We start from the raw sequence: 23,636 nt of genomic DNA on the forward strand, positions 1-23,636 counted from the left end.
TCTCATTAAGTCATGTCCCCCAGCACCATTTTTATTGCTCTGTGCTGGACTCTCTCCAATTGGTTCACATCCTTTCTGTAGTGGGGGGCCCAAAACTGAACACAATACTCCAGATGTGGCCTGACTAGCACTGAATAGAGAGGGAAGAATCAATTCCCTGGACCTACTGGCAACACACCTACCAATGCAGCCCAGTATGCTATTAGGCTCATATTCAGCTTATTGTCCCCTGCAACTCCCAGGTCCTTTTCTGCAGAACTGCTGCCCAGCCAGTGAGCCCTGAGCCTGTACTGGTGAACAGGATTAACTTCTGTTAATATTGCACAAACAGAATAAATACTAGAGAGGTCACTTTTAATAATTCCACAGTGCTTTATAAAGAGAATTCAAGCACCATTTAAAAATACTTGCAACACATTAACTTTAAATCATTTATGCCCTACACATACAATTAACCACATTTGAAACACAGACCACAGATCAGTCCCTTGCGTAACTGTACAGTTCACAAACACTTCTTCCCTCACAGAGGGAAAACTGAAAGGACAATGTATGGCAAATGACAAGTAACCCCTGCTTGAAGAAAACACCAAAAAATGAATAACCGTTCGTTCTCTCTGGTTTCTTAACACATACTCTCCTTCAATTGATCTGGGTACCTACCATCAGCTCTTGGGCAAAAAACACTATGGCCAAAATTTTCAAAATTGGGATGCTTTCAAAAAAATGTATTTGCAAGAAGATGTATTAGGCACTCATCTGAAAAAAAAAGTCTATTTGACATTCATGGGAGCCACAGAAAAAGGTTCAGCCTCTTACAAGTTCTTTTTCTCAGTACCTCAGCTTTAGATACCCAGATTTGAAAATGTTGGCCTTTATGCCTAGAAGTTTCTCATCCCCAAACAAATACACCACAGGCACTGCTAATTTTTTTAACTTGAAGACATAATACTTTTAAAATTAAAAGAAGATGCATGGCTAAGGAAGTTCCTTCCACACTGGCCCTTCCTCTGAAATCAAACTGTCCTTTTCAAAATTACCCCACCAAGACACAAGCTGAGCAGCACTGGAAGGACTGCTGATTGTAACAACCAAACAGCCATAGCAGTAGATCCACCGATCCAGGTCACCGAATTCATCCTGGTGAAGGCCAGCCTTAGTTGAAAGTCCCAGGATCAACATAAGGGTAAGCAAGGAACTCTCCCAGTTTGTTGCCTTCTGCATCATAATGGAGCATGCGGAAACAAACATCACAGAAGAAGCAGGGGTCCTCTGGAGCAAGACTGTCCTCGTTGGTCACCCATCTGTAGGTTTCAAAGTACAGGTGTTTCATATTATTGGTTTCATATCTAGCAGGTATAGGAAACGCACCCAAGAAAAACCTATTCTTAGACAGATTGCATTTAATACCTATAAATACAGGGATGTATAAAATACACAGTAATCAACTGGCTAATTTAATTATCACTGCCGTCATATTCATGCCACTCCTAGAGGCAAAGCTCTTCTCCAAAGACCGGTTTCCCAAACACCCACTCACCAGCTACACTCTGCAGCAACATGTAGTAGGGATTTCTTGGGTCTATCCTGCTATTAGCACAACTCTGATTATTCAGATTATAATATGAAACTCCTGCTTCCTGCCAAACAACTTAAGGAACAACAGTTAAAGCTCCATTTTCCCCTATTCCCCACCCTATGCCTTAAACAAGTGGTTCTCAAACTTCTTAGATTTAGGGCACCCTTCCATAACTTTTTAAAATTTACTGTCACCCCAGTTGAAAACCACTGTTATACTGCTTCACCTTAGCTTAATAGTTCTCAACTAGGGCCCTGCCACCACTGCTGCCAGGTAAAAGTGCCCCATGTGCCTCATGCATAGTCAGACTGAGACAGGAACACCCAATAGCTACCCCCCCCCCCGCAGTTGAGAACCACTGCTTTAGACAGAAAATAGATTCCTGAGTGATCTGAACAGCCTGAGCAACCACCAAATTCATTCAGAAAACTGGCAAATAGCTGAGCAGGGAGATACAATTACATGAAAAACAGTCTGATCACAGGCACTGGTATTTAATGTTGCTCTGAAAGAGTTGAAGGCTTTCCCCCAGTATTATTAGCATGAAGATTTAGTAGGTTCTAAGCTGTCTTACTATTACACAGAGGCATTAGTAAGTTTTCATTATTATTTGTTAATTAAAAAGCAGAGTTTGCAACAATGTTAATTACTGACTGATCACTTCTGAATTTGTTTCAACTCAGAAGCACATGCACACACACACAACTTTCTTTTAAATCATAGGCTGAAATGAGTCAGGCAAAACAGAAGATTACCAAGGGAGGGTATTAGTTACAGGAGAAGTTGACACCACTGGCACTGTCAGAGTAAAGTGGGGGTAGCTGACTAATAATTTTCTTTATGATAGTCTATAAATGCCCCAACAGATCAAGTCCCCTAGTGACTACAGACACTGCTATTTCAGCATAGAACAGAACATACACAATATGCACTCAATATGCACTCAATCAACATCTCCCACCTAAGTGCTAGTCCTGGATTTAAACTTAATGTCACTGGAGACTATCACCTTTGACACTGCTTTCCCCATCCTTTCTTCCCCCTACATGGATTCTTTAGCTCCACACTTATGCTCAGGCATCTCTAACAGTAGATCCAGGAAGTGCAGTGGTATATTTTTGGATTGTGCCAGGAGCAGCAACAGGGATTTTTTGAAGTCCAAAATCAGGTAAAAATACCATCCACCCCGCTCTTGGCACCCTCTCCCTTCCTCTCAGTCCTCAGCAACACAGGCACCCCACCACTGCTGCTGATCACTGTCTCCAGCTGACATGGGGAGCTCCAGAGCTCTCCTGCCTGCTTCATCTGGAAACAGCAGCAGCAACAGTGGCAGCAGGAGGATTCCTCCTATCTGCCTAGGACCCCGTGTGTTCCCTGCCAGCCCAGGAGCAAAACACCAGCAAACTTCTCACTGCCATCCTCTGCTGAGCCCAGCTGCATGGCCTCTGGAGAGCCTCCCTGCTGTGAATGAATTGGAGAGCTGTGATTTGAAAGGGTTGTGTATGGAAGGGCTACAGAGCCACTACAGCCAGGCTCAGCAAGGGACAGTGGCACAGCAGTAGCAGAGGGGTTTGGCACAGCAGCAGTGGAGGGGTTCCCCTGCCCTGAGTGAGTTGGCAGGGGAACACCTGGGGTGGGGGGGTGGAAATCAGGCAGAAAGGAGAATCCCACCCACTGCCTCAGCCCAGGGGCTCAGAAACTTCTCTGGAGCCATTCCCAATCAGCCTGGGACAGCATCAGTGGTGGGTTTGGGAGAGAGTGAATGGAAGGGATGGGGACGTGCAGCTGAGGGTAGAGGGGAAGGGACAGGGTGCCAAGTGTGCAGGTGATGGTGGATGGGATTCTTAACTGATTTGGGGCTTATAAATAAATAAATAAAATAAAAAGTTGCTGCTGCTCTTGTAATATGGTCTGCCTGTCTGGGAGCGGGGGGAACTGGGAGCTGCATTGCAGTTCCCCCTGCAGTGCCCATTGCTGCTCCTGCACCCTGTCTTCACAAACTCCTGGATCACCCATGGGCATCTCACATGATTATAAGCCCTATTTTCAAAATGGCATCCAGGGAGCTCAACTAAAAATGCTGGGATGGACTGTCCCAGCAAGATGGATGCTGGCATTCTATCCTAAGTGAGCTTAAATCAAGCCCCTGAAGATATAAGAGCACAGTTCTTGTGCCAGAGTGGGAAAAGGGGCATGAACTTGTTTTTGAGAACAACCACGCCAAATTTTCTTGAAACACAGGAATCTATACCTTGTTCTTGGGACTAGTTTATTTTCTTGCTACAAAGATTTATACAATGACAATAGATGAGTTTTTCCTACCACCAAATGAATGGCTCCCTCTCAGCTCTCTAACTTAACTACTCAACCAGTAAAGCCTGGTTATGGTATTTCAGGAGATCAATTCATGCACAGTGTAGAAAACAAAAGACGTACATTTGTGCATGTGGAACCAAAAAGGAACCCTACTAGGGGTGCATGGACAAAAACATTAGACTCCCAGGAGAAGCCATATTTTAATATTTTAACATTTAACAACAATTACTATTCTCAACCTTCCTATATTACTCTAAATGCATGCTTTACTTCCTTCCTCTGTAATCATACCACCACCCCCAATATATTGGATTTAAGAAATACTGCATATTTCCCCTGAGAAGAGGGGGGGATACCATGTTCCATTTTTGTAATAATAACAGATTTAATCGAGCATTCTCTTTCAAACTCAGGAAAACAAACTGCTCTAAGTCCTATACTGATTCTACGCACTTAGCAGAAGAACACTCTCCAAAGATTTGGCACCACTATGATTTCAACTCTTTTGACTGTTCTATAAGAGGTTTCCCTGGCATCTGTTAGTTTATGAGATGGGCATATTATAAGGACTGTAGAACACATTTTTCACAAAGAACAAAATCAAAAAGCACATAAAGTTATGCACTGAGAATCATGCTGGGTTGTACTATTAATAGTTTGAACTACTTATAATCATAGACAATTAAAAAAAAGCCATGTGTGCACACACGCACGCGCACACATACACAAACACAGAGTATATAAAAAGCAACCAGACTTCCACAAATAGAAGCTTTAGTGGGGTGAAGCAACCTGGCTCACCAAATAAGTTTGATCACTTACCTGGCTATATACATTTTGCACACAAAGCATTTTCTGGTATATAGCCAAGGCTTCTTGATTAGCAGGGGATAACGAGTCCTGTCCAGACAATCATCACGATGAATAAGCCTCACAGAAAGAAGAGAATAAGACTTAACTATATTGCAAAATATCCCCCCAGATAATGATGTAAAAAAATGGCACTTAACATGATTTAAAGGCCAGTTCAAGTTAGGACAAATCATATTCAATGTGGCTTAACACAAACGTAAACTGTAAAACAATACTAACTGCAACACACTGGAAATTTGTTCACTATGTTTAACTAGTACTTTATATTAGTCATGTAATCCCTTATCCTAGGATGTGCAGAGTGCCATGAAAGCCCTAAGTGCAGCAGGCTCAAAAAAGACAAGTTGTTTTTTGGTTCCAGCTACAGAAGAAGTAGAAATGAAAGAGTGTTTCTACCTTCTTCCACTGAGAAGACCTATGATGGATGACCACAAGTAGCTGAGTACTCCTCAAGGTGCCCAAATTTTCCCAGGATCAGGCTGTTTAAACAAATGCTAGTGAGATACAGGGAGGAGAGAAAGAAGTGGAGAATATGGGGCAATACAATATCAGAGGGAAGGGAAGTGGGAGAAGGGGCATCTCCTTTCTGCTGCAGAGAATTAGGCACAGAACCTTTTCCTAAGTGTATTCTCCATGACACAATAAACTGTACGAGGTGTTCTACTAGTGAGGAGGTTAGGAAAGGCAAAGCACTTACATAACTACACGAACACTCATAAATTGTAGTAACTTACCTTATGTCTGTGATGGTAACAATGTGTTCACAATCACCTTGGTGGCAGTACAGATATGGAAAACCAATTTTGAGGGACAAGTCATTGAAGGTATAACCTTCCATATTAACAGCCTGAAGATTCCCATAGCCTCTGTCATGAGATTTTGACCACTCAATTACTGTTCTAAAATGAGAAAAAGAGTGTCAGCATTGTTATACAAGAACCTGGGTTTAGTAAATCTTTTGCCTCATATGTTCAAGAAATTAATGGTATAACAAAACAGTAAGCCAGCCACAAAAATAATCCACGAAAGACGTATAGTACTACTGTGGCTGGTTTCCATCACATCTTAAACTGAATGTGGTGTAGGGTAGCGACAAGCCAGAGCAGTTCTAGACCCTGTGTGGTCCTGGGACTGGGAGTAACAAATCAGCTGATTGTCGGTCCGAGCCCTAGGACCACTCCAGTTCACATAGGCAGCCCAGCTTTCAATTTGCCACTGCAGAAGGGGCCTTGGCAAGTAGTAATAGCACCACTGGATCTGAACATGAGGCAAGGCAGGAGGTGCGATTGTTGGGATCAGAGATCAGATCCCATTGTGCCATTAAATAAATGTGGGCTGTGGCGACATGTATTAGATATAGTTCAGTTTATAACTGATGCAATTGTATTAGGTTCCTTAGATGTAAAAACAAAGCAGCCTTATCAATGAAAACCATAAAGAAGGTAACAAGAAAAAACAGAATGGTGAAAAACAACATTTCACGGTAGTGAAAGGAAGATATGGAATCCTCCCTTTTAGAAGTGTAACTTTCACAAACACATAATTCCCAACTAATTAACACCTTCCACATCCACAAGGGAACTGGTTCAGTCCCGTTTCAAAAGTTTTAGTGACGCAAAGAAATCTGAACACAGCCAATCAAAACATTTAATGAACAATTCATATCTGGGGTCGTAAACCTGAGGAGAATGAAGGATCTGAGACACTGTACAACCCACAAGAGTTGAGAGATCTTGCGATCTGGCCTACATCCATCCATTCTTTTTGCTCAGATAAGACACCTTTTAGAAGATGCTATTAATGGGCCATTTTAAAATCTATTCCAGGCTGAACTAACTACCTAGCCTTTCCCTTTCACAGCTCCCAACTGCCAATAAGTAAATCAACCCCCACTGCTACGTTAGAGGTGCAAGAGAATTTCCACCCCAGTGCTAGAAAAGGGTACAGACAAAGAGAGAAATGAAGGACCTTCCCTTTTTTCAGAAAACTTGAATCTAAGGAGCAGGCAGAAGAAAATAAGTCAGTCAATACTGAATGGAACAAGTCTGATTTACCTTCACCCAGCTATTAAAAGTTCCTGCTTCAGAAACACACCAGATCATCAGGAGACCTGGTCAAACTTTCCTTCTCCCCAAGAAGAGTTCCCTCCAAAACAAGATCTATGAATACTATACCTGCTCAGATCTCTGCACTCTGGATGCCTTTTATCATTGTAAAAAACTCCTTCAAAATAAAAGAAGGCAGCTTTGTACAGATCCTTGGACAGAGAGAAAAATAAGGATTTAATAATACAAAACAATACATTAAAATGCCAGAAACCTTGCAAAATGAAGCCTATGAGGAAAACATGCAGTTTGTGTACATAGTTTTATTGAGTCATATCATACTGTCAGTTTTTGCCCTGATCAGCCTTACTGGTTTCAGCTTAAACACCGATGAAATAATGTGGCTTCTTTTACTGTCTGTGGCTATGCAGTATTATTCTCCTAAGGACATGCTGATCTTACTCATACATATTCTCTCTTCTTTCTTCCCTCCCTTATGCCATTGATCCCTATTTTCTAAAAATCAGGAGCATCATTCAATGGCATTTAGGCAAAATTTTGCTGCAAAGTACTGAAAAAAATCAGCAAGGTCAGAGAAAACTAGGCAGCAAGGTGCGCTGTTCCTCAGGATGACAATTCTGTTGTAATCCTGCATCAAAACACAAACTAGAGGTGGTCATGTGGCAAGACCAAATGCTCACATCTACAAAAACAAGATAGATGTGCTGTTTTAGAAGGTCAAAGCATCCCCCTACCCCTTTTGGAGACTCAGAAGAGATCCAACATTCCAAAAAATGCCCTCTTTAAGCTTGCAATTGCATAATTTGTTACATAGAGACAAGTCATCTCAACCAAACATGTCCCTACCAAAATAATTAACACTGTATGATCTTCATATCAGCATGACCTGGGCACAGAATTCTACATCAAGAAATTATTGAAGCTAACCACTAAGTAGCCATTATTCATGCAAGGTTATACATAAAATATATCTTCTCTCCCCCCTTCTCTCCCACAACACAAAAGGGTAAGTATATCCCTCTTATGAAACTCTCTTTGTATCATCAAGGAAGGAACAATGCTGGGGTGGAGGGAAGGGAAGGACAATAACCAAGAGTCACTTTCATCTCCACTGCTTTTACCATGACATTTAAAGGACTGTTCTTGTTTACAAAGCTAAAAGGAGAGGCAAACAGTATTTCTTCAAATGAAAAAAAAACTCATTTTAATTGTCTTTATCAGAACTTAAAGCAATAGGAAAAAGACCAGATGAACTTAACAAATATAGACCTACATGTTGTCAAAGGACCTACAGAGGGTCTGTTTTTCTCACATATACACATATACACATCAGGTTTTAAATAATATAAAGTAACTGTGGGAACCTATTACTTAGTTAAGACAAACACTGACCGCTACTAGAAAGCTTCAACAATTACACCTTATTTAAATAATATCCACCAGTTTCTCCAAAAAGGAAGTAATTTGAGGGCAGACAGAGAATAGAAGAAACTTTCACCCATATTCAAGAACTTTAAAACACTGAACTGCTTTTTCCCCACACTTCTCCCCTACCTCCCCACCTTTAAAAGGTACAAGGTGGTTTTTCTTTTATTTTTAAATGCTACAGGATAGTCTATCCACTTCAGAGCCAAGGGCCAGCTAGCTTTATACAGGTACCCAAGCCCCATGTGACAGCTCTCAGGTATTCCCTATGCCAGGGGTTCCCAAAGTTTTTATGCCATGGCCCAGCAGTCACAGCTGACTGCGGCCAGAATTTCCAGCCAGCAGACGGGTCATGATACCCCACCCCTGGGTGGCGGTGGGGGGGCAAACCCTGCACTGCTGCGGGCTCTGCAAAAGGAGCCACGGCCTCTCCGCCCAGCTCTGGGGGGCCGCAGTTTGCTGGTCTGCAGCCACTTCCGGTCCAGCAGCCAACTGTGTTGTGGACCAGCAGCCAACCTGCTGCAGCCCGGCACCGGGCCACAGCCCAGAGGTTGAGAACTCCTGCCCTATACAGCCTGTTGAAGAATAAAACTGTACCCTGAAAGAGACTTAGGATTCCAGACAGCAAGTCCTTCTTTGACCAGGGAAACAGGCCAACTGCCTTATGGGTAGACAAGCACTCAAAGCAGAAAAAAAGTGAGAGGATGCTTTAGAACATTAGCTGAACTCCATATGGAAACGTCTTAGAATTTAACACTTCTGTAAAGAAGCTTTCTGTTTAGGAACACATCTTACATATGTTGTGCATCATTATACTATACACACACACGGTGTATACACAGTTTTACTGTAATAAAAGGAAATTGCAAATGCAGAGCATGAGCCTCCCCTTATTTTTAACTGCAACATAAAATAAGAGAGTTGATCTTTCCCTCTGGAATCTGCTGACTTTGGGCAATTAACTTGAGCTGAAATTATTCTGTACTTAGAAGCATGAGGTACTTCACACTACCTAATACCATGAAAACCTGATTGTCTTTACAGTATCCATACATCTCAAGGTACTTGACAAAAATCAGTAAACATGATGTGCAAGTATATCCTAGTATCCCTACCACGACATCCAAACATTAACAAAACTGTGTAATCCTAATTCAGTAAAAACAATCTGAAATCTCTCCATCCTTCCCTCTAATTTCCCTGCATGTTTTACACTTTGCTGGCTATCAGCCATTAACATAAGCGAATGGACAAGGCTACCATTGTGAAAATGCAAAGACCAAGTTTTTGAAGCTGTGCAATCAGGGTAGTGATGGCTGGCCTGTTAGGAATTCTGTGCAATTCTGTCATTCTATTTTGTCACCAAAATCCTGCTGCAGAAAGTGCCTTGCCTACAGACTCTCTAGGGGGCTAACTCTACATTCAGTCACAGCATTTTACTGCAGGAGCTGCCACAGACAATCCAGAGACAATCCAGATCCACAAGAGAGCTTACAATCTTAATACAGAAGTCAGAGAAAGGGTGGAAGAATGCTGGAGGGAGTACTGTTAAAAGCATTTTAAAGGTTGGGATCAAAAGGGTGAAGGGACTGCACAATCATTATGTAAGAAGGTTGCAGGAGAGCCAGGAACTGAATTCAGGTATCCAAAGTCCCAATTCAGTAGCTTAAATACATGACCACTTTTCTTCATTACACACATGAAGCTTTTGTTATACTTTAAGCTGTCAAAAATATAACAAACCAGGAGTCACTCTACCAAAAGACAGGGAATTTAGAAAAGAAAATGGTTCCTTGTTCAGCCTGGGGTCAGAGAGGAGAGGGCATTACATAAGGTAGATAGAAGAAAGTGAACTTCTGGCTAAAATCAGCAGGCTGTTGTAATTCCAATGTCAGTGTAAACAGGACATTACCACATCATCCAACCCTGTTCAAACCAGGTCATTTTGGCAAAGAGCTGAACACAGCTGAGCCTTACTCACATTATGGGACAGCGATTCTCAACCAGGTTGCCTTGAGATCCTTTTGAGAGTGATTCAAGGTACCACAGAATCTTAGCACTTTTAGACATGCAGACATGATTTGCAAGATACACTCAGAGATTTCAAGTAGAAATCCATTGTTATGGTCTTTCTGAGTTCTTTGCAACAGAAAAAAAAAGCTGTATTACTTTTCTATAGGCAAAAAAGAGTGAAAACTAAGAACCGGTATTTTCCAAGGGATGCCTAAAGTCTAAAAGGTTGAGAATCATTGTTACAGAACTTGACCACTGTCAGACAGTGCAGTCACACCTACTCCTGGGGGATGTGGGTAGAGGGAAGGACTGCATACATATTCCCATGCCTTGGTGCCTTTAAATCAAATGACTGTACCTTGCTGATGTGGTCTGGTGCCTGGTCAGGCTGGCTGCTGAACTCACCACCAATCTGGAGGTCACTGACACAGGAAATGGAGTCTCTTAGTTCAGTGAGTTTTTGACTTCCTAATACAAGGACCGTCTGATACGGTTTGTTTTCTTTATGCTAGAAAGCAAAAAGGGAGATGGCTTCAGTTAAACCAAGTACCAGAACATCTTTAGTACAAATGCTGCTCCAGTATGAGGTGAATACGAACAGCAGAAGGCCCAATGCCCCTCCAAACAAAGCTGACAAAAGCTTGCCCTCTACAGCTACTGTTTGGAGCAAGAGAGTAATTTGGAAGCACAAATGCTAAACTTCCTGTAGTAGCAAGTAGCTTGGGGCTGACCTAACAGTTATGTACAAACATAGTACTTTAACTTCAGATACTATATATTCTGTAAAGCAGAGTTCCTACCAAACTGCTGTAAATGTTTGCCTCTTCAGCTGCAACCTAGAATCATCAAAAGCTACCCCGGCCACTTGTCATCCACTATTCTTACACGGTGCCCAACATAACAGGGCTCCAGCTGGATGACTGTAGATGCTAACACAATTGTAGTGTTCAGTAGCTCACTTTTTATAGCATCACACTGCTTGAGTGATTTCAGCAGAGCTACTGGGGAGTATGGCACTCTTCAATCTGGATAAAGGTATCAAAACCTAACCTGGAGAATTTAACACCAACCTTTTCAAATATGACAGGACAGTAGATGTTCAAAGTTAAAAGCAGGTCTCCCTCTTCAACTAGATCTTCTGGATTGTTAGGCCTCTTTCCAACAGGTTGAGACTCCTAGAAGATATAAAGTGATATAACTGTGTCAGAGTATATTTTATTGCTGCTTGTGTAGATACCAGACAAGGAGAAAGTGCGTGAAAACACATTCTTTCACAATACTGCCTCTTGTTAATAATGTATGGGACCTGAAGCCTCTTTCCCCTTTACAACTGTCAAAATCTCCAAACCAAAAATCCAGCAAAGCCAGGCCTTTTGTGACACTGATTGCTACATTCTGGAGATGAAGTGAAAGCATCTGTCATGATCTTCTCTTCAGATGAAGCCCCAGCTGTCAGCGACTGAGGAAGTAACGTCTCCCTTTTGTTGCAATCAGTCTGTCCCAACTCTGCCCACACAAACACATACAAACCAAGACAGACTGCTGCAAAAACACTGTTTTGGCACTCTGGCCACCACAAGCTGCTCTTTTAGCCTTAGTAGTAAAGATGCTTATTGCTGTTGGATCTCAGTGGAAGGAGGAGGGCTATTCTTTGGCGTTCAAGCTAAATGGACTCTAACACTACTCTCTTTTCCCAGTGACAATAGAACAAAAGCTTTCTAATGTGTTTTAAGTTTTACTTTAAGTTCCATTACAACTATACACAAAGCAGAATTCCAGAGCATCTGTTATGATACACAAGCTCTCTTCTTTAACAGGTTGGCCCCAAGACTGCTGAGCAGCTATTAGCCTCTGCTCCATGGGACAGCTGTGTGTGTGTACTGTGCAGCTCTAACTTTCACAGTATTTGGTGTCTTTCTTTTGTAAGCATTTGTCTTGAGGAGCTGGAGATTTACAAATTAAATCCTTCAATTAAAAAAATTACCTCTGATGAACAGAGAAAACCTTAAAAGCAAACCTTAATGCCGTGATTCTCAACTAGGGTGCTGGGGACCCTGGGGTACCACTAGATGCTATGAAGGGTACCGTGAGGTGTGAGGAAATAAGTGAGAAGAAAAGCAGATAAGCTAAAGAAATAAGGGCAGGCTCAGGCTTGTCCATGCATAGATGATTCTTCACCCCTACTGCACAGCCCCAGTAGATACGCACGGTAATATATAAATTAAGGGGTTTTTTTTAAATTGGGTACCACTGAATGCACAAAAGCTATGGAGGGGTGCCTCAAGTCCTAAAAGGTGAGAACCAATGTTTCAGTGGGTCAACCAGACAAATTAAAAATACTAAGTTTGGGGCAGGGGCAGTTTGGCTTAAAAATGATAAATTTACCATCAATCTCACAGCTCTTGAAAACCTGGGGTGGCAATACCGGTAACTTGGCTCAGGAGATCTGACGGATGAAGCCAGAGCCATGTCTCTACACTCCCTGATATACGTGTTTTTAAACAGAAGCTGAGATTTTGGCAATATCACAAGTTTCCGGGAATGAACTTTCAGTATTTCCTTTGTCTAATCTTACCATATGTTTGAACAGCACCCAACATATTGGGACCATATAGGCACTGCTGTACTGTAGTGGTGTGAAGGAGATTCAGACAAGATTGGAGTATATTAGATACTGCTCCAACACAATGAGAGAAAAAGTTATTGTCCTAGAAATGCTTTCAAAACAAACTACTACCTCACCTAAGGAAGTGTCAATGGAATCACTGTTTACAACCTCTTGGTTTACTTGGAATGGTATACCTGGCTTCACAGCACAGAAACAGAAACCCTTTCATTGTCTTGCAAGTCTAGAAAAAGGGTGTCACAAACCCTGTTATGTTTTGGAGTTTGTGGCATGTAATAATTGTTTCCTTGTGCTTTACTGTATTGATATGGCATGTGTGGTTTCATCATAAAGCCCATGTTATGGTCTATGTATATCTTTAGGATTTGGGATATGGTCTAGTCAGGGAACTACTCAGGGACTGGACAGAACTGCTAATTATCCCTTGCCCTTGTGGTCTAGGGTCAAGACAATGACTATTTACAACTGCAGACAGAAGGGGCCACTGGTAGGATGGGCACCCCTGCGTCCTGTCCGCTTATGATGCGGGGTAATCAACTCTACAATAGCAAAGGGATCTGGAAGTGATGGCCCACCAAGCCAGCAGAACTCTAGGTATCTCAAACACAACAGAACTTCCTGAAAGGTCCTGGTGACTCATGAGCATTAGAATAGCATTAACGGGGGGGTGGGGGAAGGCTGGCTTCCAGACTTTTAGAGCCTAGACAGGCTATAATATTCATCTTTGAATCTCAGGCTTTGAGGTTCACTGGCTCTACCAGGACGGGCATGACAATTTCCAGAACTCTGGCAATGACTCTTATGGAATCTAGCAGTGGCAATGAGGGTAAGACTCTGTACTTGTCTTCTTTTTATCTCCAAACCTATGGTCTGTTTTGTTTGCATATCTCTTTCATCCTATGCAATAAATCCTTTTCACTGTTTGTCTCCTAATGATTGCCAGCTGAAGGAATACATTTCTAGGCGAGTGAAATTCCAAGCTGACTCTCTCCACAGAGAGGGGGACCCATCATTTCTTCTATAACCTATAAGTGAATGCCACTAGTGGCTAGCAGAGATTCCCCACTGCAGCTGCAGAATCCAGTGTAGGAACAAAGGAACTAAGGAGCTGTTTCGGGGCAATCTCAGTCTGTTCCTTGCAGCAAGTGCAGCACAGTGCCTCCCTGGCTCCTGGGGTTCCCAAGGGCTATGTTTGTAACAAAAGGAAAGGAATCTTACCATTTCATAAATAAATGTTTCTGTTCTGCAAGGACGATCTATAATTATGCTTTCCTCTCGCTTATCCAGTGCCTTCTTTCTAATTCTAGAGGGGAAAGGATAATATAAAGCAAAGAGTTAAACTGACTGGCATTGAGATAATCAATCATAACTTTCCTAAATGTCACTGGCAGATGCACATGCTTAGCACCATCTAGTATCTGGCCTATAGAAAGAAAATTAAAGAAAAAGAACTCTCCCCAAGACCTTTTCCTATGCCTCTTAACTAAAGAACTTACATATGCTTTTTTTCCTTGTCCACTGTATCTACAACCAATGGCCAGCTTGGAGCCAATATGAACCTGCTATTTTGTTTGCACCTGAACACCTCCTCCTTCACAAGGCCAATAAGTGACCAGTGTATGCAGAAAGAAGACAGCTTATCCCTCAAATTGCACAAATGCAGAGTAGCCAAAAGTATGAGTTTTGAGACATCTATGAAACTGGAAGTGGAACCATTATTTTCTACCTGTTTGGGAACTGCTACTCTAATATTGTTTTAAGCATGACTTACTAGTTAAATTCAATAAAATCACAGACCTAAGGATTTAAGAGTTTTCTTTACCTTCCCTCATATTCCATGAGTTTAGGTATGTATCATTACATTGATTGTAAGAAATTTGCTGAGCAGCTTAACCCCGCCATTTCTGCAATCACTCTGATCAACTAGAATAAACCATGATATTCAAACTATTCAACTTTCCATAATACAAGTCACCCAGTTAGATGCTATATTCAAGTCAGGTAATTACACTGGACAGCCTCATCTCCAAAAAAGGAAAAGTTAAAAAGGATTCTAGAAGAACATCATAAGCTTCTTTATTCCCAGGTACCTCAGTGTTGCTGTTGGTTGAGTACTATCCAAGAACATCTATGTGGCTTTAAGTTACACTGACTGATGATGGTGAACTCTCTTACCAGACTATTTTCCTTCATGATTGTTTTAACGGCTTGCTGTGTATACATCAGACCAAATCAGAAATCCAAGCAATTTATTTTCAGTCTCACTTAAGCCAGAAAGAAAAAGGAGCAAAGTAGATGTAAAAAACCCCCAAAACCAAGGAACCTACAAGGAAAAACATACTGCTTCTCAATCATACCATATTCCTACATCTCTACCACACTTTTCAAGACATAGGCATGTCTATTTTCCTGCAGAGTCTAGGGTTGTGTACTCAGTCCACTGATCAACCAAGTAATGGTCAAATATTTTAATCATTAACTTATTAGAACAGTGAAGAGAAACACTTTAATCTTCAATAGGTTAGATACTTATGCCAATTACAACAACAAATTAACTGTCATTGTGAAAAAATGCAATTAAACGCTAAAAACCTGTAATGATTGATCAGAACCGCAATGTTAGGTAAGTATAAATACGAATGATATTCAACACTGAAACAGGTTTTTTTCTTTTCCTTGGGTTTATCCTGCAACCCCAGGGCCAGCCCAAACAGTTACAAAATTTAAAAAAAAGAAATGAAACTGAAATAAAACACTCACAGTGCTGGCTATGAAAGCTGTGAAAGCTTGCAACAGTGCCTCTTACACAAAAATGCAAAACAGTAGCTGGGGGAAGACTGGGTTGTAATAACAAGTCTGCCACAAAGAAAATCAAACTCCGCTAATGGCCTGTAACCCATTAGGCATAAGAGAGAGAGGACCTACTGGTACCCAATACCTGACCCATGCCATAAAATAATGAGTGATGGTTCTTCCAAAACAAAAATTGTTGGAGACACCTGACACACTCATCACATGGGGTATTTGTACACATGTTTGCACCATAGTACTGGGTACTTTTAAAGGTGCCTGGTGCTGCGGTGCATACAGCTGTACAAGTGGCGAAATGCACGTCAGCGCTGAGATAATGGCGGCAGCGTGCTTTTGAACTAAAGCACGTCGGATGTGTTTTAGTTCAAAAGCACACCGCTGCCATTTTCTGCATGCATGCTGATGTGCATTTTGCCACTTATACAAGTGCAAGCAATACAGCACAGTGCACGTCAGCTAGCATGTGGAGCAGACTCGATTAACTGGTCTGCTCCGGCATGCCCCAGCATGAAAATGCATATGTATAAATGCCCATGTGCATCTCCAAGCAAAAAAAGCCAAAGAAAAAGGCTGAGCCAGTGTAAATAAAGAAGGCAAGGAAACTACATATACATTTTAATTGAACTAGCAACTAAAGAAGACAAAAGACTAAATACACATTTCAAACAAAACCTGCAAAAGTTGCAGGAAAGAGGTCCTGTACGTGACATCCTCAAATGCCTCAAAACAGGCATCCAATGTCTAAGGTGTTACAAATACCTCAATCATTCAATGTATGTCTGGAGTTTTGTCAACAAACCATCACTGGTACAAGCTATTGCAAATTTGCCCCATTGATAAACAAATACCCAAAGACAGGTCCAGTAACCAATGCCTCTAAGTATCCTGTTTGACCACTCAAGGCCCACCACATTTAATTGCCAAGCTAGTCAATAGCTGCAAAAAAAAACAAACACAAATCTTCACACCTAGACAAATCCAAAAACAGAAACCAGGCAATTTAACAATTGTAATATGATGGTCACCCTTTTCCTCCCTGTTTTGTTTGGATTTTAATCAGCCAACCATCAAGGAAAAATGCTTTGAAACTATACAACTAAACAGTATAAAGCAAGACAGAACTGCCAGCAAAGTGTGCAGTCCTGGAAAGATCAAGAAGCCATACTGCACCCAGCCTACAAGTAAAGACTACAACACTGGGCCATCTTCCCTGCCAGCATTGGTGAGAAAAATATGCAAATATGGTGCATCTAATATGTACTGGAACTTTCTGTAACAGCTCATTTTATATTGGGAAAGAGTCTTTTTCTGTCATTTAGTTTTGTAGCTTGTTGGTAGTTATTAAAGCATGCCTTTCTGCTATTAAATCAACCAAGTGTGTCAATTCTTAAAGCACTAGGTTTAAAAACCCATTTTTAAGTACAACACACAGCAACTATAAAAGACAAAAGTCAGTTTTTACATGCAGTTATACTTAATAGTTAGCAGGCCAACTCTTCAAGCATTTTGCTTTGAATTATCTCCATCAGCTAACTGCTTTATCTATAATTTCATCATCATTGGTATTGCCTTCTTCCTCTTATTCTGAATATTCATCTGAACTCTTACATTTAATTCTCTTTTCTAATCTTACAATTGTTATACATGGTCACCAGATTCCCCAGCAGCGGAGGTCAGTATTAAAAGAATTTCTGTCACTCTATCTGGACTGCAAAGAGAACAACTCTTTCCACCATGATGAAGCAACAAGTTGTTTAGATTCAACTATTGGGACTGTACTGAACATTATTTTAGAACTGAATGGGCACTTCTTGCTTTATAATTTTCTACCTCTGCCAAAGCATTTGTTTTTATATCCTTTAAAATTTGCCACAATCACCACAAGGCTGAAAACTGAATCAAATTCAGCAGAAAGGTCACATCCCTGGAAAAGTGTATCAAGAAGGTAGGCAGAATTACGTGCAGAAATGATTGTCCTTGGCTTCATGGAATATCTAACAATATTTGACCATGGTCAAATAGTTCAATTGACATTACTTGACTAATCAATTGTGACCAGCTTGCCAACCCCACTGCAGACTTTCAAATATTTTTCATGAAAATCAATGGTAAAAAACCACTCATTGCAAGAGCAAGCCATGTATTACTGCACTTTGTTTATTCAATGCAAAGTAAACAGAACATAGTATACCAACTACAATAACGGCCTATGCTGGCCAAGCATAGGGCAATTTAACTTATATATAAAAGGGCCCCAGATACACTGGACTTGTCACTGCCAAACATTATCATTTTAAAAGGTAGGACTCAAACTGTCCAAGGGCACTGATAACACTAGTGCAACCTTTTATCTATAACCAGAGGACCACTAGTGTGGACTTCACAACATGCTATCAGGGGCCGGATTGCCTAAGATACCCTCACAGCTCTCTGGAGAAATTGCTTCCCAACTTGTTCAAAGTTCATTTTATGCCTCAAATTTATATGTCAGTCCAAAAAAGCTGGATCCAGAGCTCAGCAACTGAATCAGGAACCTAATGCTTTATACTCAGTTTTAATCAAATTGCTAAATGCAGATGGAACAATTCTACATTTCTTGCTCCTTATATTCTTCAGTGCCCTATAAGAGTGGGTCAGCACAACTTATGTTCCTTGAAGACAGCTTTCATACATTTAATGTTTTTTCTAGAAATTGTTCTAGTAGTTACACCACTGTCTGAAAGACACACGCATATTTACACTATGGTCCTTCATCAGTTAAAGAGTTTCTTCCCAAGGTTATTACTAGGAAAGAACACCAACAACATACCGGAGAGTTTCTAGCATGGTGTCTTCAGGAATAACCTCTGCATCTTCTTCTCCATCAGGGCTCTTTAACATGTCAATGCTAAAGATAAGAACAGCTGTTAAAGAATTTCACATCACATACCTTTCATATGCATTGCAATCAGTGACTCCATTCTCAAAAAGAAAAATAAAATAACCAGTGGGCAACAAAATATGATTTTTAAATCTCAATAAATAGCTATAGCAGGTGTCTCAAACTGGTGGCCATGGACTGCATGCAGTTATGAGAGCTTAAATCCAGCCACCACTGCTCTCTCCACTGCTCCAACATCAGCAGCAGCTGGGGTCTCCATGGACATCACTCCTGCCCCTGTCCCAGGCAGGGAGATGTAGCATGGCGCAGCCTTCTGCGCTGGAAGAGGGCCTAAGTTGCTCTGAGTGTCTGAGCGGTGCAGTGCAGAAGGGGAGTGCACGACCAAGAAGCTAAGGGTGAGTCGGGACTCCTAGGTATGCAGTGCAGCAGAGGGAGGAGCAGCATCACAGGCAGGCATCCAGGAGCAAGATCCAGCAGGGAGATCCAGTGAGCAGCACGGGGGCAAATGTGCAATGAGGAGCAGCGAGACAGGGCACCATAATGCAACAAGAGAGAGCGTGCAGTACAGCCCCCTAGGGGGCGAGGGGAGCAGCAGGGGGACAGGCACAGTGCAGGGGGCAGACATGGGGAGCACAGAGTACAGTGGGAGTGGCTCCAGGAAGCAAGTTCAGTGAGGGGAAAGAGGGGCAGCAGCAGGGGGGCACCTGGCACAGGATACAGCAAAGCAGCACCCTGCACAAAGGTACAGCAGTGGAGGTGCCAGGCTACAGGGCGCAGTAGCAGCGGGTGGTATCCAATGGAGCAGAGGGCGTGCATACAGACTCCTGAGTGGTCCCCCATGGCATGACCCCTGCTAGTGTGGCCCAATAAGCACATGACCCCAGGCCACTTAGAAACTGGACAGCCCTGAGCTAAAGCATACACTGGAACATACAAAACATACACTGGATTGCTGCGATACTCCTGCAAAGTAAATGCAGTAAATAATCTCACCTCCTGGTTAGAGCTTTCAGTTTCTTAGATGATAAATCCAACTCCTTCTGACTCTACAGTTTATGAGTTTTGTTAGCATCCAATATGACAAGGTGAGCCTTTCTAGAATCGACACAATATTTACTCACGTAATAAATGCGCTTTTTTTCAAAAATTTTGCCACCACAAACTAGAGTGAGACCATTTCATAAACCCTAGAGTACGACTGAAGAAGTATCCATAAAAAAAAAGAAGTTGTAATCTCATTTGAGCATCAGCCTCTACTTTCCCAGTTTGCAGAATCTTAGATGAGACTCAACTCAGAACAAAACTAATGTACAGTACTGTGCGGGCTTCCTGTGTGGGTGCATTTCATTCTTCAACAAACTATCTTTTAAGAGAAATACTCTTACAATCTGTTTCTTTAGAAATCTAGATGCAGCCAATATATGGATAAAACTTAGAAAAATTACAATTTAACCCAAGTCAGTGTAGTCACTGCCACCATAATCTGGTCCATAATACCAAAGGAGCCAGACCTTACAAACAGGAAACACGCTACTTAGAGTTCACCCTCAGCAAGTTTGCAGATGACACCAAGCTGGGGGCTGGAGGGTAGAGCCAGGATTCAGAGTGACCTATACAAATTGGAGGATTGGGCCAAAAGGAATCTCATGAAGTTCAACAAGGACAAGTGCAAAGTCCTGCACTTAGGATGGAACAATCCCATGCACCAGTACAGGCTGGTGGCTGACTGGCCGGGAAGCAGCTCTGCAGAAAAGGACCTGGGGTTACAGCAGACAATACACTGAATATGAGCCAGCATTGTGTCCTTGTTGCAAAGAAGGCTAATGGTATACCAGGCTGCACTGGCATAAGTGTTGCAAGCAGAGCAAGGTTAGTAATTATTCCCCTATTCAGCACTAGTGGGGCCACATCTGGGGTACTGTGTCCAGTTTTGGGCCCCGCACTACAAAAAGGACATGGACAAATTGGAGAAAGTCTAGCAGAGGGTGATAAAAGTGGTGTGGGGGCTGGGGGACATGACTTACGAGGAAAGACTGGGGGATCTGGGCTTATTTAGTCTAGAGAAGAGGAGACTGAGGGGGGACTTAATAGCAGCCTTCAACTACCTGAAGCAAGGTTTGAAAAAAGATGGAGCTAGACTGTTCTCAGTGGTGGCAGGTGACAGAAAAAGGAGCAAAGATCACAAGCTGCAGCAAGCGAAGTTTAGGTTAGATATTAGGAAGAATTTTCTCACTAAGAGAGTACTAAAACACTGGAACAGGTCACCCAGAGAAGTGGTGGACTCTCCGTCCTTGGGGGTTTTCAAAACCTGGCTAGACAAAGCTTTGGCTGGGATGATCTAGCTGGGGCTGGTTCTGCTTTGAGCAGGGGGTTGGACTAGATGACCTCCTGAGGTCCCTTCCAACCCTAATTTTCTATGATTCTATTTTTGTTTATATTATTATAAAAGTATCAGTCATTCTTTAAAACAGCTTCTTTTGTTTATCTTGTGCCATATATACAATACATGATGCAGTGTATGGTAGTACATACACTTATTTAGCATGAATGGCAGAATTCACTCAGAATTATGCCATTCATGAAAAACATGGGTGTTCTATACTGATACTGAGTAAAACACACCTTCTTGCAAAGCAGTCATGCCAGAACCTCAAAAATGGGAGGACGAGGGCCAAATTCAAAGCATACTGGTGGTGAGGGAAGAGAAAATTCTGGCAGAGGAAACAAGCCAAACTGTTCTATGAAGAACACTATGAGCCTTACAACATCAATGAAGACCAAAACAGTTAAAAGGTCCTGCTTGAAAGATACATGCCGTAAGGTACGTGGTATTTAATTAGTCTCCCCTGGAAAGGTAGTACAGCACCAAACTGTACAAACAGAGATAAAAAGTTGACTCAAACTTCAACAGATTTGGATCTGTGGTTCTGGGAAAAAGAGAAGCAGAAAGGCATCTAACCATGTGTCCTTAGCTGGCCTTCCATAACTATGGTGGCCCATATTACTTTTTAAGTTGTGAAGTTATGTTTTAATATTTTTATCTGGATTTATTCCTTATAATTAAAAATAGTACACTACCCTCTGCCATCATCTCCTCTGCCCTCAAAGGTTCAGTTACAGTATTTCATCACCTTTGATGCATGCATATGCTACACTACTATGTCAAGACCCTTGATACTTATTTAACAAAATCTTGCAGACATTTACAAACCAACTGGCAGCCCTGCAAGTGATTTAGTTGCAGTCCCTTGGCTCCTGCTCTGCCACCATTCCCCCAATCACACTGCAATAGCATCCAGTTTCTGGACTCCCCCTTCCTCCTCCAACTGCTGTCCCTACCCCAGGGGGCAAGGCAGACCAGCACACAGCATGGAGAGCAGACAGTGAGTTTGGGGCCATGAAACCATGCGGTGCAGTGGTGCAAGGGAGAGGGGGAACATGGTGGTACAGCAGTGAGCGGGGGAGGGTGCAGCAAGGGACTGAACAGCCAGCTCCAGGAGGGCCCCACAGGAGGGGCCGCAGCCTCTCCACCAGGCTCCGTGGGGCCCCCATAAAACATGGGGCCCAGGGCAGTCGCCCCAATTCACTGTATGCTAGGGATGGCTCTGAGTCTACAAAAACTATTTTGAATACTACCTGATCAATATGCAAGGCAAATGAAAGAGGTGGTCCTCACATTCAAACAAGGTGAGTTTAAACTGAATACAGAAAAATTTGCTAAATCTTACAGATTTGATAGACATAGAAGCCTAGAGCATAACCAAGTTTTTAAATGATCGCTCTACTTCCTTCCCCCAACCCACACATAGAGCATGTCCAGATGAACATGCATGTGCGGTTTGTGATACTTCAAACCCATCCGTGGCACTGCAAACTGCACACACTGCACGCGTAGACATTTGGCACACTGCTAATTTGCAACACAGCTAGTTTTTTCAATGCCAGGAGATCCGTGTCAAAAAAAAATTCATGCCAGGAAAAAGTGGGGTGGCACATGTAGCAGTAAAGCCGCCTGACTGGCCAGAGCCATGCTTCGGCTGCCAGCCAGACTCCACACACCCAGATCACTGCCACTGGAGTCCTGGGAGGCCCCCAGGATCCCAAGTAGGGATCGCTCATGGGGACATGCCCATACAGGACATACTGAATTCACGCAAATCCAAGACAACTTTAAATTTAGGAGGACCCCCCCAACAATTAGATTCTACACAAGGAAAGTTGTAAATTTGTTCTAAATTTCCATGTACAGAATCTAATTTTTCACACCCCCCCCCCCACTGCTGCAGCACGAACACAGCAGCAGCAGCAGGGCAAGCAGTGGGGAGCACAAACAGCTTGACCCCTGCCTTCCCTTCCAGTACCAGCCCCCTGCCCCCTCTTCCACTTGCCTCTGCTGCCACTACTTACACTATGGAGTAGCCCTGGTTCTGGATCTGACCTGGGACACGGAGTGTACAGTGGCTCTGGCCCTGAGCCAGTCAGGCAATGGCAGGAGCTCCAGCCCTGACCCCGGCTAGGCAGCAGCAGTAGCAGCAGCTCCAGCCTCAGGCAGACAGTGGTCAGGCAGTGGTGGCAGCTCCAGCCTCAGTCCCAGGCAGTGGCAGCCAGCCCTGGCCTTGGCCTGGGGCAAGAAATCCAGGGCTGGAGCTAGAGCCACAGCAGCTGCCTACCCCAGCCTGGTGCTCAAATCCAAGAAAAGGCTCCCCCCACCCAAGCTTGTTGGATGGGGGGAACCTCATGTTGGATTTGAGTAAATATGGCAGTTTCACATATCACTTCACATGCACAGCTGCATACACACAGGCACACATAGCCACATGTGCATGCACACAGGCATGCAGACACAAACACGTGTACACGCACGCAGATGTATGCACATACGTATGCGCGCACACGCATGCACATGCGCACACATATGCCGCCATTCATACACTCGTGCACGCGCCCCGCCCGGCCCTAGCGCAGTCCAGGCTGCTCGCGGCCCCCCCCGCCGGGTACCTGCACACTGCGCGGAGCTCGGCCGCAGTCTCCGGCGGGCAGCCCAGC

At 42.8% G+C, this 23,636-nt stretch overlaps 1 protein-coding gene across 1 annotated transcript; it reads right to left on the reverse strand.

Annotated features, from left to right (window-relative positions):
• Nucleotides 1-1,009: 1,009 nt before the first annotated feature.
• SNAPC3 (small nuclear RNA activating complex polypeptide 3) lies at nucleotides 1,010-23,630 on the reverse strand. Its single transcript, XM_019517562.1, has 9 exons — nucleotides 23,589-23,630; nucleotides 18,519-18,596; nucleotides 14,117-14,201; nucleotides 11,343-11,447; nucleotides 10,631-10,780; nucleotides 6,943-7,025; nucleotides 5,503-5,667; nucleotides 4,718-4,825; nucleotides 1,010-1,304 (listed from the first exon to the last, which is right to left on the reverse strand). Exons 2-9 carry the CDS (start codon nucleotides 18,587-18,589, stop codon nucleotides 1,157-1,159), a joined length of 915 nt encoding a protein of 304 aa, XP_019373107.1. The 5' UTR covers nucleotides 18,590-18,596; nucleotides 23,589-23,630; the 3' UTR covers nucleotides 1,010-1,156.
• Between the last annotated feature and the right edge of the window lie 6 nt (nucleotides 23,631-23,636).

The sequence above is a fragment of the Gavialis gangeticus genome, unplaced genomic scaffold, assembly GCF_001723915.1.
Source record: "Gavialis gangeticus isolate Ggan-Ray unplaced genomic scaffold, GavGan_comp1, whole genome shotgun sequence".
Classification (NCBI taxonomy): Eukaryota; Metazoa; Chordata; order Crocodylia; family Gavialidae; genus Gavialis; species Gavialis gangeticus.